General features: G+C 42.6%; 1 protein-coding gene across 1 annotated transcript in view; it reads left to right on the forward strand.

Moving 5' to 3' along the window:
• The window catches only part of MAN2A1 (mannosidase alpha class 2A member 1), a 197,364-nt gene that overhangs the window by 139,601 nt on the left and 41,394 nt on the right, over positions 1-16,369 (forward strand). Inside the window, exons 13-16 of the mRNA XM_052643697.1 lie at positions 5,896-6,061; positions 7,476-7,694; positions 8,384-8,506; positions 11,513-11,627. Coding sequence (XP_052499657.1) covers positions 5,896-6,061; positions 7,476-7,694; positions 8,384-8,506; positions 11,513-11,627 — 623 coding nt within the window. The remainder of the gene's footprint in view (positions 1-5,895; positions 6,062-7,475; positions 7,695-8,383; positions 8,507-11,512; positions 11,628-16,369) is intronic.

The following is a 16,369-nucleotide window of genomic DNA, read 5'->3' on the forward strand; positions in this document are numbered from 1 at the left end:
AGGTGGCTCAGAGACCTGGGTTGATTAAGACATTCATCCCACCATCCATGTGATTTGTATACCAGGGTCCCTGGTCAGGAGGGTCTTGCAAGAGAAAGGAGAGATCTAATTGCTGTTGATATTCTTCTTTGTGCCAGGTCTCAGCCCTGGGATTTTCCAAACATTTTATTATATAACCCTAACTGCAAGCCCGTCTCCTGATTTTATAGATAAGGATCTTAAGGCTTGGAGAAATGAAATCACTTGTCCAAAGCCTCTCAAATTATACGTATGATTGTCGGCTTTTGAACTTGAGTGTATCTGACTCCAGAGCTTAGGAGTCACAGAGCTGGTTGTGATTTTTGAAGGTCTAATGTATCTCAGAAAGGCTTCTTTTTGGTTTTTAATATCTTGATTTTTATTCTGATGGCTATTATGGTGAGCGTTATGTTTTAAAACTAGGGAACTAGGTGGACTAGATGAATTAAGTTCCCATCTAGAAATTGTAGCTTTTGTAAACAGGTAAAACTACATATTTTCGTATTCAGAATAACTTAATGTAAAGGTTACTACTCCTCTTTGTATTATGCCCACTAATGAGGCTATTTAGAGAGGTTGCATGTATTGTTTGAGGTGAATTTTTTAATGTGCTGTCGTTGATCAGTAATCAGACAGACTGAACTCCAATTTTTGCTTTTATTGTTAACTTTCTCTTTGATCATGAATCTGCCATTTCCCCCATCTTTGCAGAGGGGTTAATTACATAGTTTCTCAACCATATCTTTTGAGGAATTAAAATAATCAAAATGAAAATGATTTGATAAAACCATAAGACTCCACACTAGTAGGTATTATTCACAAATGATAAAGTCCCCCCCCTGAGATTCTTGTTTTAGTCATTCGTCAGCTATTTATTGAATGTTGTTTCATGCAAGGAACTACACTAGGCACATGAAGTTACAATAACTTTTCATATACTCTGGTGTTTGTTTAATTGGTTTTAAACTTTACTTACAGGTGGCATTTTTCGTTTGTATCTTCCTTTCACCTCCATAAATGCATGTCGTATTTTTTAATGTTTTTTAAAACTGTAGTTTAGTTTTCTAATATTTTTTAATATTGTTTGAATAATGTTTTTGACTGTTGTTTGAGTATGCAGTAAGGTCATAAGATAAATGACCTTATATACTTTTATATACTTATATGTAAGTATACACTCATATACTCTTTGCTATATAAGATTTTTTCTATTCCACTGTTCTAGTTTGTAAGTTTTCTTTCACAAATGTACTGAAATGTAAATAGCTTTTTGTTCATCCTGAGCTTTCTGAAGAGAGAGTGTCTGTGGGGATCTTTGGCATCAGTGAAGAATCTGTCTTCACATCTGTGGAGTTTTTCCCAAGTAAACTTGGAGCTAAGGGAATCTCCACAGGAAACCCCATTTGTCAGAATGGTTGTTATGAGCATGTCCTGTGGGTCAAGTGGTTAGGATGGTGAGGGGTGCGGCTGAGTGCTGAGCCCATTCTGGCCCCTGTAACTGGTGGAATCTTGCAGCATACCTGACCTCGTGAACCTTAGCTCTCCTGACTGTCCAGTAACGGGTGAAACGCTATGTCTGGTAGGTTACAAGCCTTCGGACTGAGCTTGGCATACAGGAAACGCTCTGTGAGTGGTGCCTCCTGCGCCACTCTCGCCAAGGGCCCTCTTCCCTTCATGCTGCCCTGGGTCCAGCCCTGGCAGGAGGTCCGCCTGGGCCTAGTCATTTGTTTATAGTAGGTGTTGGTTAGATTGCCTCAAAAATAGGACCCAGAGGAGCACTGTTGCCTTAACGTGACTCAGATCATTTCTACAAAAGAAGTTAGAGAATTTTAAATAGACTCCTCTCCATTAGAATCTGCAAGGACAGAAGCACATTTCCAGTGGAATTCTAGTTCTTCATGAAACGATGCCCAGTTTGACATGAACAAGCAGATGTTCTCCTTCCCGTTTTCTCTCGGCCGCGATAGAGCGCCGTCTCTCACGTGATTGGCAGCTAGCATGTGAGTGCTCCGTCCTCATGAGCTGAAGGCTGTTCTCTGTATACAGAGACATGGGCTAAGTACCTGTAGCCCCAAGTCGTGGGGGCTGAGGGTCAGAATGAGGACTAGGAAGCGGCTTGGTGACAGGCAGACGTAGGAGAGATTGGGGGGAGGTTGTTCTGAGCTTGCTATGCCGTTTCTTCCAAGGTAACATAGACATGAACTATTCCCCCTTTTCAGAACTATTACTCTTTTCTTTTGTTAGTGTGGATGAAACATTATTTTTTAATAAGTGAGTATGATAGTTTAATATGAAACCTGTTGGTTCCATTCATAGTTGAAAGGTTGAAAAAGGCTCATGTTTGGAGATACTGACAGTGTAACCGGTGTCTTACCACTGAACACAGCAGTGCCGATGAAAACCTGCTTCGTGTGTGGTAGCGCGCTTCCTTCCGCGGAAGTGTGCCTCATGGGTGGCCATGCTCTCCCTGTGCTCTGCTTGCCGTGTGCGCAGATGGGAGTCTGTGCGTCAGGCGCCTGCGCGCTGCGGCCCCCTGAGCGCGCTGCGGGCCCCTGAGCGCGCTGCGGGCCCCTGAGCGCGCTGCGGGCCCCTGAGCGCGCTGCGGGCCCCTGAGCGCGCTGCGGCCCCCTGAGCGCGCTGCGGCCCCCTGAGCGCGCTGCGGGCCCCTGAGCGCGCTGCGGGCCCTGAGCGCACTGCGGGCCCCTGAGCGCGCTGCGGGCCCTGAGCGCGCTGCGGCCCTGAGCGCGCTGCGGGCCCCTGAGCGCGCTGCGGGCCCTGAGCGCGCTGCGGCCCCCTGAGCGCGCTGCGGCCCTGAGCGCGCTGCGGGCCCCTGAGCGCGCTGCGGCCCCCTGAGCGCGCTGCGGCCCCCTGAGCGCGCTGCGGCCCTGAGCGCGCTGCGGGCCCCTGAGCGCGCTGCGGCCCCCTGAGCGCGCTGCGGGCCCCTGAGCGCGCTGCGGGCCCCTGAGCGCGCTGCGGCCCCCTGAGCGCGCTGCGGCCCTGCGCGCGCTGCGGGCCCTGAGCGCGCTGCGGGGCCCTGAGCGCGCTGCGGGGCCCTGAGCGCGCTGCGGCCCCCTGAGCGCGCTGCGGCCCCCTGAGCGCGCTGCGGGCCCCTGAGCGCGCTGCGGCCCCCTGAGCGCGCTGCGGCCCCCTGAGCGCGCTGCGGGCCCCTGAGCGCGCTGCGGCCCTGAGCGCGCTGCGGGCCCTATAACCGTGTGAGAGAGTTGCTCTCCTAGTGCAGCATGCTCGGCTATTCCGCACACTTAGCTTGTGAACAGACTCCTGGCACGGCAATTACACAGTCGTTTAGTACAGAAGAAACATCGTTCTGGTCAAGTACTGATTAGCTCCTAACACGAAACAAAACAGAACCTAGTTCACAGCGTGTTATAAAAATCTGTTTAATACTGCACAAAATGAAATATGTGGTTAAAGTTAGTATTTGCTTTAAATGTGAACCACTGTATTTCTTACCAGAAGGAATCAGCGTTTTGGGTGCTTGCTGCCTGAGTTCATTTCTTGGATGTGTTGTATTGCATTATCGGAGCCTTTATGACCAGCTCTGCGTAGTGGGGCGTCCAGAGATTCGCAGTGGAGAGTCTGGACTCCATCCCTGGCTCTTCCTCAGGGCTTCCACAGAACTAGGAGGCTGGCCTGAGCCTTCACCTGCAGACACAGGCTACAGAGAGCGCTTCCCATACTGGCGCTAAGCCTCTGGATGTGTGGGGTTCAGTAGTAAGGCACTCGTTTCTGGGACGCTGGCGTGCACATCTGGTGCTGGACGTGAGTGGTCCTCGACCGCCTCCTGCCCTCGCGCAGCTGAGGGAGGCAGTGCCGTCTAGTGGGCGGCGCTGAGCCCTGGCATTTTTGGCTTTCCAGGTGTGAGTGTGTTTGGAGAGCGGTCGGGGGAGCCAGGCTCCAGTGGAGGGTGGTGGGCGAGCAGGTGCACACGGGTCGGCAGGCGCCTTCAGGGGAGCCTGCCCAGCATGCCTCTCGGGGGCGGTGCGCCCCCGCTCCTTGCTTCATGGACACAGTGGGGTTTGGTCTAGGACTTCGGGGCCTCGGGGCCTTTCGTAGATTCTTGTTTTGTTTTGTCTTGTTTTTGACTGCGTGCTTCCGATGCTCTTTTCTCAAATATACGTGGGATCTCAGTGAACGTAAATGACGTTAGAGCTCATCACCCTGAGGTGTAAGTCTAATAGGAGCTAAAGTCTAATAGGAGCTAATGGGAGCTAAAGTCTAATAGGAGCTAAAGGCGCTCTTACGTTGTTGCCTTTGGTATGCTACAGCAGTGTCTCAATCCAAAGGGCTTCTCCTGGTAATGCGTGAGTCAACGTCTTGTGGGTTTCCTGCCGCACCCTCCTTTTCCTTTGCCCTTCGCTTTCGTTTTGGTCACTGTATTCATCTTATCTCCTAATGAACCATTTTCAGTGCAGCTGGAGTGTGCAGGACACGCGCTGCTCTACTCTGAGGCGCACTGAGCACACAGCGGCAGCTGGGACCCTGTCTGCTAGAGTCACGGGTGAGAGGGAGGCGTGGTGGGCTGCCTGGCTCTGTGCTCCTGAAGTCGCGGGAGTGTACAGGAATGTACATGAAGGTATAGGAGATGCCCTGAAAGGGTTCACTGATGAATCGGTTGTGTTGTTAGTCAGGTTTCCTCTCTGAAATGCTGTTTCTTTTATTTGAAGATATGTTGTAAACATATTATAAAGTAAAATCATAGGTCTTACAAAGAATGCAAAATTCCTGAAGTCTATGACGTGATCTAGAATGTTTCTACTCACAGGCAGAGCCATGAGGCGGTGAGGACCTAATGCTATTGAAGAAACCAAGGCTGTTAAGGGCCTCAACTGACAGTTATTTAAATATCAAAGAATTGAGAGAGAACTTTAGGAAAAATAAGTAAAACCTTGAATATTCTTAACAAATATAGTTATGTTTAAAAGCATCATGTAAAAATTAAATGTTACGTGATGGATGTGTGCTAATATAAAGTATTGCTGGAAAAAGTTTGCCAAAACCTCACTTCTTTCGAAGAACTGCACTTATTTGCAAATGTTGCCTAAACTTATTTTAATAGTCTCTATTTCCCTTTTTTAGCTAAGTTCCAATCAGTTTTTTACCACTGTTTATTATAAGGTTTCAGCCTCTTATTTTAAATGAATTTGCTTCAAATGATCTTTCTTCTGGGACCGACTTCCTGGGATAATAAGGACCCTGTTTATAAAATACATGTGTGGCTGCGTGCACAGCCATATATCTCACTGTGTTAGTCATCTAAGACGAGTGTCAGAATTTTAATTGAAATTAATTGTGACTAAAATGCAAACGTTAAGGGATTCCCTTGTGGCTCAGCTGGTAAAGAGTCCACCTGCAATGCGGGAAACCTGGGTTTGATCCCCATTTGGAGAAGGGAAAGGATACCCACTCCACTGTTCTGGCCTGGAGAATTCCATGGACTGCATGTATAGTCCATGGGGTCACAAAGAGTTGGACACAAAATGCAAACAGGCAATGTATGTATTTTCTTATTCAGATTAGGCAAGGATCAGGGTATTGTATAGGGCTGCTTATTTTAGATTAATAAAATGCACAGATGTCATTTTATAGGGCTTGGAAATAACGATAATAGTTCTGTTGCTGTCTTCCATGTGTATAACATTTATTCTTAGAAGTGAGTCCTTGTTTCATTACCCTTTGTGCAATGTGGTATTTGTTACGGTGAAAATTGCCTGTTCTCTGAAAGTTTTACTGGGATGTTTCTGAAAATTCTTCTCCTTTTGTTGGCTTTGTGCTTATCTGTGAGTTGAAATCTTACGAATAATGTGGAAAAAGGACAAATATTTTGAGACCCCACTAGTAAAGCAACTGTTTTTACAGGTACCTCGTGGTCTATAACCCCTTGGAACAAGCTCGAAGCTCTGTGGTCTCCGTCTGTGTGAGCTCACCCGCAGCGCAGGTGTCCTCTGCTTCAGGAGAGCCTGTGGAAATCCAGATGAGTGCAGTGTGGGAGACGGCAAATACTGCCTCACAGACAGTCTACGAGGTATGCCCGTGCCACGGGGTGGAAGGAGGCACGGCCAGTGTGTAGTTGGTAATGCTGCTGTTGTTAAGTTACAGTCATGCCTGACGCTTTTGGGACCCCATGGACAGTAGCCCGCCATTCTCCTCTGTCCATGGGACTGTCCAGGCAAGAACACTGGAGTTGGTTGTCATTTCCTTCTCCCGGGGATCTTCCCGACCTGGGAATCGAACCCGGGTCTCCTGCACTGGCAAGTGGACACTTTACCGCTGAGCCACCAGGGAATCCCCGCTGGCCAGTGAATGACGCTAAAGGAAAATGGACCCTTTGTTTTCCAAAATGGTGACATCTTTGTTAGCATGTAGATTGGTGTTACTCTTAGCGCGTTATGGGTGTGAACATTGCTCGAGCTTTGTGAGTGTGTATGTTCTAACTTTCCTGATGTCCTGAAGTAATCATTCCTTGTAAAATTTTGAACTTTTTTGCCTAACTCAATTTAATGAGTTGTAAGTATTGAAATGAAGATAAATACCTCCTTCTAAATAACTGGATACTTTCAACTTTTCATTGCAAAGATGACAGTAATATCCCAAGAAAGAAAGACTGTTTAAATAAATAAGATGCTTCTTTTCTGAGATATAACGGTGAAAAAAATGTCTGGGTTCAAGTCCTAGGTGTTTTCGGAAAATGTCTTGAAGTGCGCAGTGTTAAATTGTGCCCCCATCACTGGAAATGCTGGACTGCTAGAATTCAGAGTCCGACTTAAACTGTATTTCTGAAGACACAGACAGGGAGTCTAAAAGAGAATTAAAAGCCATTGCTGGCTGCTCTTATGAATTTATTATCCTTAAGGAAGGAAAGAAACTATGATTCAGGTTTGAAGCAGATTTTACAGGAAACCGCTCACCTCGAGATTGGAGCAGAAGCTCCTGAGAGGTTGGCTCCTGTCCCTTGGTGGTGCCTCCTCCGTGCCTGTTCAGCGTCTGCTGGACCCCCAGGCACTGATGTCTGGTATTGACTGAGCTAATATGCTTGATGTTTACATTGTTACATTTATTAGTTTTTTACTTTTAATGTACTGAATTACCATAGTATTATAAAATGATTCCTGAAATCACTGTCGCAGTAAACCCTTACCGTCAGGGGGAATTTCCCCATCTGAGCCTCCGTTAAGAGCACTGTAGGAGAATTGAGGGTGGTCACGTGATTTCACATATTGAATAAAAGCCTTAATGTCTTTGATAGTCCTACCCCCTTGAATTTACTAGGTTCCCTAGATAAACAGAAATGCGAATACTCCACCCATGTTATAAAAACATTGAATAGTATTATATTCTTTCTTAAATACAGTAGTTTCTTATTTTTACTAGAAATATAAATAGTTTCCTTTCAGTAGATTGCATTTCTCTTTAATAACTTCTCTCCTTTATCTTTAAAGATATCTTTTCTAGCAGAGATGCCACCATTGGGACTGAAAGTGTATAAGATTTTGGAAACATCAAGTTCAAGTCCACATTTAGTCAAATATGACCTATATAATGGTAATATAGCAAATGAAGGAATTTTCAACATGAATAACATAAAAAGTGCTCAAGAAGCTATAACTCTAGAGAACTCCTTTATTAAGCTGCGCTTTGGTCAATCTGGGCTTTTGGAGGTATGTTCCAAGTAGTTGTGAAATTTACAGAAGGCCTGTCACTTTTATTATAACATACACAGATTACCTACGTAAAGTGGAAAAAGGGGACCCCGATATTCTGGAGGAGAGCATGGGGAGGTAGGCGTGCCTTCTCCTCGTGGCCCGCAGTGCCCACTACTGCTCACGAGTGTGGTCTGTGACGGTGCCGCCCCATGGACTGGTCACTAGTCCACAAGACAAGTGTGCAGTTGGCGGCTATTTGGAAGTGTTTATGGAAACTTTGAAAGTAATTAGAGTAGGTTTATGCCTATTAAATCTAATGATAAAAAATGAGTTTCTGTTTGGCATATCGCTTTAATTTTTTTAAAATTAATTGACTTTCATTGTACTTCACCAAAATGCTGCTCCATGCATAGTGGAAATAAAAATAAATTCACTCCTTTATACAGAAAGTTTGAGAAGTACTGGTGTAATGTCTTAATTTGTATATCTCTTTCTTTGGTGAAATGTGTTCTTTTTGTGGAGGTTTTAAGTATAAAATTTGGAGTGCTCATCCAAGAATTGTGAATATTACAGGCTGGATGCTAATCACTTATAAATCTATCACAGGGTAATTTTTGAAAATAGACATACGCATGTAGCTAGATACAGTAAGTTTGTGTCTTAATACTGACTCACACTAAAACAAATTTATTTTTTATCCTTAGGAAATGATAAATAAAGGAGATGGTAAAAGTCTTGAAGTGAAAGTACAGTTTTCATGGTATGGAACCACAAGTAAAAAGGATAAAAGTGGTGCCTACCTCTTCTTACCCGACGGGGAAGCCAAGGTAAGAGCTGATGCCCGGAGCAGTGGGTAAGCGCTTACTGGAAGAATAGTGAGGAGCATACTAAATGCATCTCAATGCTGTGGTCATCTATTAGGGATAGCTGAATTAGCTCCACTCTTATGTATCATTATCGACACTTAGCAATTTCTAGTTGAGTGTTAGGTGAACAATAATTTCTCAGTGTTGGAACTCAGTAAGGATGCTAGAGTGGACAAGGGCTCTGTTTGGAAAGAAGCTAGATTTGAGTGGGGATTAGTGCTGCTGAGCTGTTCCGTACCTATGTGGCATGGCATAGATACAGACACAGAATGCCTAGCCATGTGGGGAAGATAGACTGACCACTGAGCCATTTTTCTCCTTAACATTTAGCACTTCAAAAAACAAACAAAAAAGGTGTTCTCCTACCCTGGCTGCACACTTAATGCAGAAAACTGAAGAAAACAATATTTGCCGGCTATTCTACAAGCCCTTGAAAACCTTTGCCAATGTTGTTGTATTTTTACCACATTTTATTCTGTGTGTATCATTTTCCCCCATTTTAAAGGTTTACCTTCCTATGTGAATATATTTTGTTTTTCATTGTGACAATGCTCACAGTCTGATATGCCCTTGGAAAACACATTTTAATGCACACTTTTGTGATTTAAAACTTTAAGATGAACGAGGTCTGAGAGTCTGATGCGTTATATGGTAACTGTAGTTGATAGCACTGTGTTGGATTATTGATATTTGCTAAAAGAATAGAACTTAAGTTTCTCACATTAAAAAAGTGTGTGTGAGTATTATATATATGTGGAAGTAAAGAATTTCCTGTTGCTGCATATGTACATTTTACATTTTCTCCCAATACTTTATTACTGTAATATTGTGATGAGCTTTCTTTGTACAGTGCTAATTATTTCCTGAGAATAATTTTCTAGAAGAGTCATTTTGTGTGTCTGGAGCCTTTTAAGGCTTTTGCCGTATAGATACTACTTATCTTCCTTATCCCTCTAGAAAGATACATTTCATTCGCAGCAGTGTGTGTTTGAAAGTAGCTGTCTGGCATACTACTCTAAACTCTGAGAATTAGCCATATTAAATACTTAACCTGTAATAGTAAATGAAAAATATTTCACTGTTATGATTTTTGTGATTATTCGTAAGGTTGAACTTTATAGTGCTTTTATTTATCTTTCATATTTCCTTTGTGAGTGTCCTATTTAAGTTCTTGGCCATTCTTCTATTGATATGACTTGTGGATCTATAAAGATTTTTCATATATTATAAAATTAATCCTTTTTCCTACTTATTGAAAAATATCCCCTCAGTGCATCACTGAGTTTGTTATTTTCTTTTTCTGTTATAGTAGTTTTTAATTTTTGTGTAGTCAATTTTGTATTTGTTTCTTTAGAGTTTCTTCCTTTGCTTTTACGTTTATACCAACTTTCTCCACTTTAAGAGAAATTAAATATTCTCTGTGTTTTGTTGCCTAGGGTCCTGTCTCCTGAAAAAGTTACTTTTGCTCTAGAAAAGCCTGCTAACCAAAATCAAATATAGATGTTAAGGGATTGTTTAGGTCATGCTCAGAATTCTAGTCATTTGTTGTTTCTGTTTTTTAAATCATTGAGGAATTAAAGGTAAGCTATAGATCATAGTAGACATTTCAGGATGAGCAGTTGATCCTAATTATAAGCTACATCAGTGTTTTCTCACTTAACAGCTTTTGTCATTACACAGGCATTTTGTTTTGACTGACTTAAAAAAAAATAGCTGTGCTATAGAATATGATACACAGACAATTACAATTATTTTATTTTTAAAAATTATTTTATGTTTAAATAACTCTAATAGTAGACAGTAGGAAAAAGAGAATCATCACATGTTCACAAAGAAGAAATAAAAGAACGCCAGGGAAAGAGACAGCTGGGTGTACCAGGAAAAGGTGGGCGTCCAGGCATCACCCTCTTACCAGGGAAAGAGACAGCTGGGTGTGCCAGAGAAAGTGGGGGTCCAGGCATCACCCTCCTACCAGGGAAAGAGACGGCTGGGTGTGCCAGAGAAAGTGGGGGCCCAGGCATCACCCTCCTACCAGGGAAAGAGACGGCTGCGTGTGCCAGAGAAAGTGGGGGCCCAGGCATCACCCTCCTAGGTTTCATCCTGCTCCGTGACTGTCTAGCTATGTGGTAATTAGGTACAAGAACTTTGTTAGCTGTAGAGCATTATATTAAATTCAGAATACTTTTCTCTAACCAAAGAGGCAAATGTGGAAGAAAATTACACAGTACTGACAATCTCGTGCTACACTGCAGACTAGCTTTGTATGCTGTTGTTGAGCCTTCTAAGATGTGTAATACTTAGAATTCTTCATAAGTGCTTTAGATTTCATTCCTTTACCATATAAGTTATATGTTTTATTCCCATAGTTTCTTGATTCTAGATTCTAAATAATGAAAACTAAACCAGTAGTTGCCATAGTTTTTCCAAGTTTGTAAGCTGGCTTCATATCTGCTTAGTTCTTTCAAGTAGCAGGGCAGCGTGCTTTATAGAGCAGTGAGCCTGGCTGGGATTGGGCCGTGTTCTGAAGCCTGCTTCCAGGTTGTTTGAGATGAGTCCCTGTGGTCATTCCAGCCACATGCTCCAAACCCTGAACATTAGGGGGCCGTGGTTATAATGTTTGCCTGGGAAACGTCACTGCTGTAAAAGTATTGCTCTTTCTCATAGATAACATAGGAACCATGTAGAAAAATTTTAATTAGAAATTTTTATGGCAGGGAGAAATGTTTGTAGATCTTCTAAACCAATCAAGTTGTAACATTTTTGTTTTCTGTTTTCAGCAGTTTTTGTCTAATGTAAAACCATATATTCAATTCCTATAGCATGTGCTTCGTCTGATAAGGTTTGATTTTCTCTTACTGTTACAAACATCACATGATATGTATTTGCCAATTTGGAAACTATAATAAACATTCCTTGGAAAAATTGAAAGCCAAAACATTTTTCTTAAAAATGTGATTTCCTCCTCAGCCTTATGTTTACACAGCACCACCCTTTGTCAGAGTGCAACGTGGAAGGTTTTATTCGGACGTGACTTGCTTTTTTGAACATGTTACCCACAGAGTTCGACTGTACAACATACACGGTAAGAAAACAGAGAAATGCAGGTGTGAAGCAGATGTGTACTGGCTCTTGAATTCTTGCTTTTCCTGTGTCAGTTTTAATCATTTAGCAGTTGGTTTTTGAAGATGACATAATCATCTGTCTGAACTTGACATCATACTCATCATATGACTTTAAATGGTGGTATTTACCCTTCGATAATCAAAAACGGGAACACCTAGCTCCCGCATAGACATGTTTTTTCTTCTGTGCATCTTCTCTTTCTTGGGCTCCCCTGGTGGCGCAGAGGGTAAAGCGTCTGCCCGCAGTGCGGGAGACTCAGGTTCGATCCCTGGGTCAGGAAGGTACCCTGGAGAAGGAAATGGCAGCCCACTGCAGTACGCTTGCCTGGAGAATCCCATGGACAGAGGAGCCTGGCAGGGTACAGCCCACAGGGTCACAAAGAGTCAGACACGACTGAGCGACTTCACTTTAACTTTCTCTTTCTTATTGCAGTGTTTGTCATAAGTCGTGAGCTCTTTTCTCAGATCTAAAAACAGTATAGTATTTTTTTTATTTTAGGAAGTAGAAATTATATCAAATGTGGCTTTCAATGAATGGATCACTGACTACCTTTTTCTCTCTCACATACACACAACCTGCCTCAAATATAGAATTTATTGCCATAGTGAACATTATTAGAATTTAGCTTTAGAAGAGACATATTCTGTGCTCATTCTGTTTGTTCACAACTCATTAGCTTGTAGCATATAAAGTCAGGCAGTTTATCACTTTTAGCACAGTACTGAAGGAGCTTCTTTATTAATCAAGCGGTAAGAATAGGTCTTTGATCTGTTTGGAAACTGAACTGTAACCAGTAGCGCTGGTTTTTCCATACGATTTAAATGGACCTATGGTTCCCAGTCTCAGAATTGTATAGTTAGGTTGGTTGATTTTTAATTCACTGTTTTTAGCATGGAGTACCTTTCCAACCACACTTTTAATCCTAGTAACCAGACCATTTACTATTGTATCAAATTTCTTAGTAAAGAACCTCATAAAAATGCCACTTTAAATGTTTTGTTGCTGTAAGCTAAGATCAAAAAATTAGAAGAGGAAAATATTCTTTTCCTGAATCTGTAGACAGGTAGACAAAAAGCGTTTCAAAGCAAGTAATGAAATACATGGGCAGGCACTGATTACTTTGTGGGTATTGTGGGGAAGCAGAGGCTGCTCTGGGCTTCTGTAGTGGCCCGGGAGTAAAGAACCTGCCTGTCAATGCAGGAGATGCAGGATCCATCCCAGAACTGGGAAGATCCTCTGAAGAAAATGGCAACCCCATCCAGCATTCTTGCCTGGGAAATCCCATGGACAGAGGAGCCTGGCAGCCTACAGTCCACGGGATTGCAAAAGAGTCAGACACGAATTCACAGCTAAACAATAACAAAAGCCTGCTGTGTCCAGGGAATTTCTTATTTAGCTAAGTTCAGTTTTCAGATTTCAGTGTCTAAATTTGACTTTGTTTTTAACTTTTTTTTAACTTCAAATCTCATCGATGCAAAAATCTAACAGCAGCTCAAGTTTATCCCACGCACTGAGACATCTAGAGGCAATCAAAGTTCTGGGTATTTATTTTTTAATTATTATTTTTGTTTTGGTAATACTCCAAGTACCCAGTTAGAATTTCAGGTATGAACAGACTTCATGATGTGATGATGTCTTATATGATATATTTTCAGGGTAACCCATGATTCATATGTTGAGTTGAAAAGTAAAAGTTCTTCTAGATGGCAGGGGAAATCGTACTAGACACTAACTTGGTGTCTTTTGCAATTATCTGCAAACATTTCGAAAACTACAAGAAAGTCTGTAGTTTTGAAATAATCTTTCAAAGCTTTTAAGTCAGAAACACTTTTTGGCCTTTGTTTTGTACCCTTTGTACCCATAGGCCATTGTTTAGCATTTGTGAGAGCCCTAAACTTCCATCTTCAGCTATGGCCAAAGGTTTCATCTTACAGATATAAAGTAGCATGATCACACAGAAGGTGTGCCTGTCTACTTTTAAATTTGCTTACAGCGATTGTTTTTTGATGGGGAGGTTCTGTCTTGAATTCAGCACGGTGCAACCTTGGTCCAGACCTGCGTGGTCAAGCTTGGTTTACTGTTGCTTGTCATCAGTTATTTTGAGAAATAGGCAGTGTCTCAGAGTGGGCTTCCATGCTGGCTCAGTAGTATATACAGGAGTGCAGGTTTGATCCCTGGGCTGGGAAGATCCCCTGGGGAAGGAAATGGCAGCCCACTGTGGTACTCTTGCCTGGGAAATCCCACGGGCAGAGGAGCCTGGCGTGCTTCAGTCCACGGGGTCGCAGAGTCGGAGAGACTGAGCAACTAAATGACAGCCTGTCTCGGAGTAAATCCCGAAGCAGCGTGTCAGATTCCTACAGGCGTGTCTGCGTAACTGCTGCTGCTTTTGTTTAATTGCATTTGTTCATCAGTGCCGCTTCTGAGTTTTCTTCGTTGTCCGCAGGATCTGGGTCTCATATCAAAGGGTGGTTTCTGTGAACTCAGGGGCCCTCGTCCACCTCTGTGGCTGTAGCTTAGCTTGCTGTCTTGCTTCAGCTGCCAGCTTGGAAGTTGTTATGCTCCGCCTCGGCCTGTTTGCTTAGCCCAACAGATAGGCACTTCTCAGAACTAAGTAGCTTGTCTTTCCTCCTCTCCTCCCCTCCTGTCCCCCACTGAGCGGTCAGAAAGGGGCCTTAGGCAGGAGCAGGGCAAGAGATATCACTAGCTCCCCACCCGCCTCCCCTGCTCTCCAAGGTGGCAAGGCTGGCTCTGATTAGTCAGTTAAGAAACAGGTGGTTTTGAACTGGGCGCTTAGAGTATTAGCATAACAAAAATAATAATTTTAAAAAAGAGTTCAGATTGCCCCTAGATGTCTCAGTGGGTGGGATAAATTAAGCTGATACTAGACTTTTGCAGCCTGAAAGCAGGAAGCTTCAGAAGTTGGTGTGAAATGACAGATAGTTAGATAAAATGTGATTTTAAAGTGATTCTCCAGATGAGCTTTACTGTACCTGCTTGGACTGAACCTGAAGCCAGCGTATGTAACTACTCACAGTGACAGACCTGTCTTCCCTTTTACTCCTTCAAGCCTAGAGCGTGTTTTGAGACTGTGCAGGAAGTGGAGACGCTGGGCCACCTGAAGCGCTTTCTTCCACACTGTGCACCCTCCATGTGTGTAGCTGAGACCCTCTCAACGTGTCTCTGTCCTGGGGAAAAAAAAAAAAAGCCCAGCTGTGGAGATGGAGCCTTTTCCCGGTGGCCTCTGTCACCTGTTTGCGTCTATCCTGTCTCACACGCTGCTGCATGAGGGCACAGCTTGTCTGGATCCTGTCTCCCTGGGTTCTAATTGAATCACTCAGCCAGGCCTGGGACGGAGATGCGAAACCTTCAGGGTGCTTGCCTCTCTAGGTGTTCCCGATACCTGAAGAGCGGTCTGTGGTGCTCGGGTGTCTGCACTGGGAAACGCTTCTAAACTTCGGCCTCGTGTAGGACTCTTGAAAGCTAAGCTGAGTAAGCGATCAGAACGCATAGGCAGACGGACGTGATGTTTGATGCTGCGAATATTTCAGCCAACTTCCATGCTTTTGTAAATTGACTCTGGCGTAAAATTTCTTAAGATAACATAAATATCTGTTCTTGAATGTAACTTATGGATCTATTTTCTGACATAGACCAATTTTCCCCTTTTAAATTGAGAATACAGTTATTTAAATGAGTATTAATGACTAGAGCCTGTTATTAGTACTAAGTTCAGGATCCAAGGACAAACGGGGACTGAAGGGAAGGAAACTATTGATATTTTATGATTACATATTGTAACAGTTTACTAAACCATTTAATCAAACGAAAGATTGTCTTATCTCTCAGCAACAAGAGTATAGAAACAGAAAATGAGTTAATATTATGGATTGTCTTACTGAATTTCTCTTATATTAAACCTTTCAAATTCTGCTTACTTGAAACATTCGTTTAAAAACCTAAGGTAATGCAAATGTGAAAAGAATATATTTAAATTCCTCAGAATCTTTTTTAGTTACTCTTTGATTCTTCTCTCCAAAAAGTAACTTTTGCCCAAATTAAGCTTTATCAGAAAAAGTCAAGGACAAAAGTCAAGCAGCACTTCCCAAATTATATAAACTGTGTATTCATTATTGATTTTGAAACAAACTGATATGGGAGGCCTGGGTTCAGCCTGGCTTCTGGTTTGTTCTTGATTTGGTATTTAACTTCAGTTTCTTTATTTGTGTTCTTTCCAGATTCTGAAAATAACAAGCAGTACAGTTTAAAGTCTCTCCTTAACATCATTTAAGCTATTAAAAACACTGTGGTTTTATTTCCATTATCGTTCAGGCATTATATTCGAAAAGGTTCCTAGAAATATTGAACTAAAGGAAATCTTGTGCTCATGAGCTTTAAGACCTCCAAAAGATCAGAGAAATTTCAGAGATTTCTAATGAAACATCATGCTTTGCCTCATAAAAGGTTAAATAAGAAACCCTTTTCATGGTGACCATAATTTAATGAAATGCCCTTTTAGAGCATTTCATGATTTCTAAAGGATTCTTTTGTTTGTAGAAAATAACATTTTTCTGGAGGAACAGGTGAAAGAGGTAGGGATTAATTTTTTATTGTAGTGTAATCATCTTTCATTAAATGGAAACTTTAAGTGTTACCAAATGTGCTACGTTAGCTTTTATCATTAAGCTTGGATTAGAAGATAGA

The sequence above is a fragment of the Budorcas taxicolor genome, chromosome 7, assembly GCF_023091745.1.
Source record: "Budorcas taxicolor isolate Tak-1 chromosome 7, Takin1.1, whole genome shotgun sequence".
Lineage (NCBI taxonomy): Eukaryota > Metazoa > Chordata > Mammalia > Artiodactyla > Bovidae > Budorcas > Budorcas taxicolor.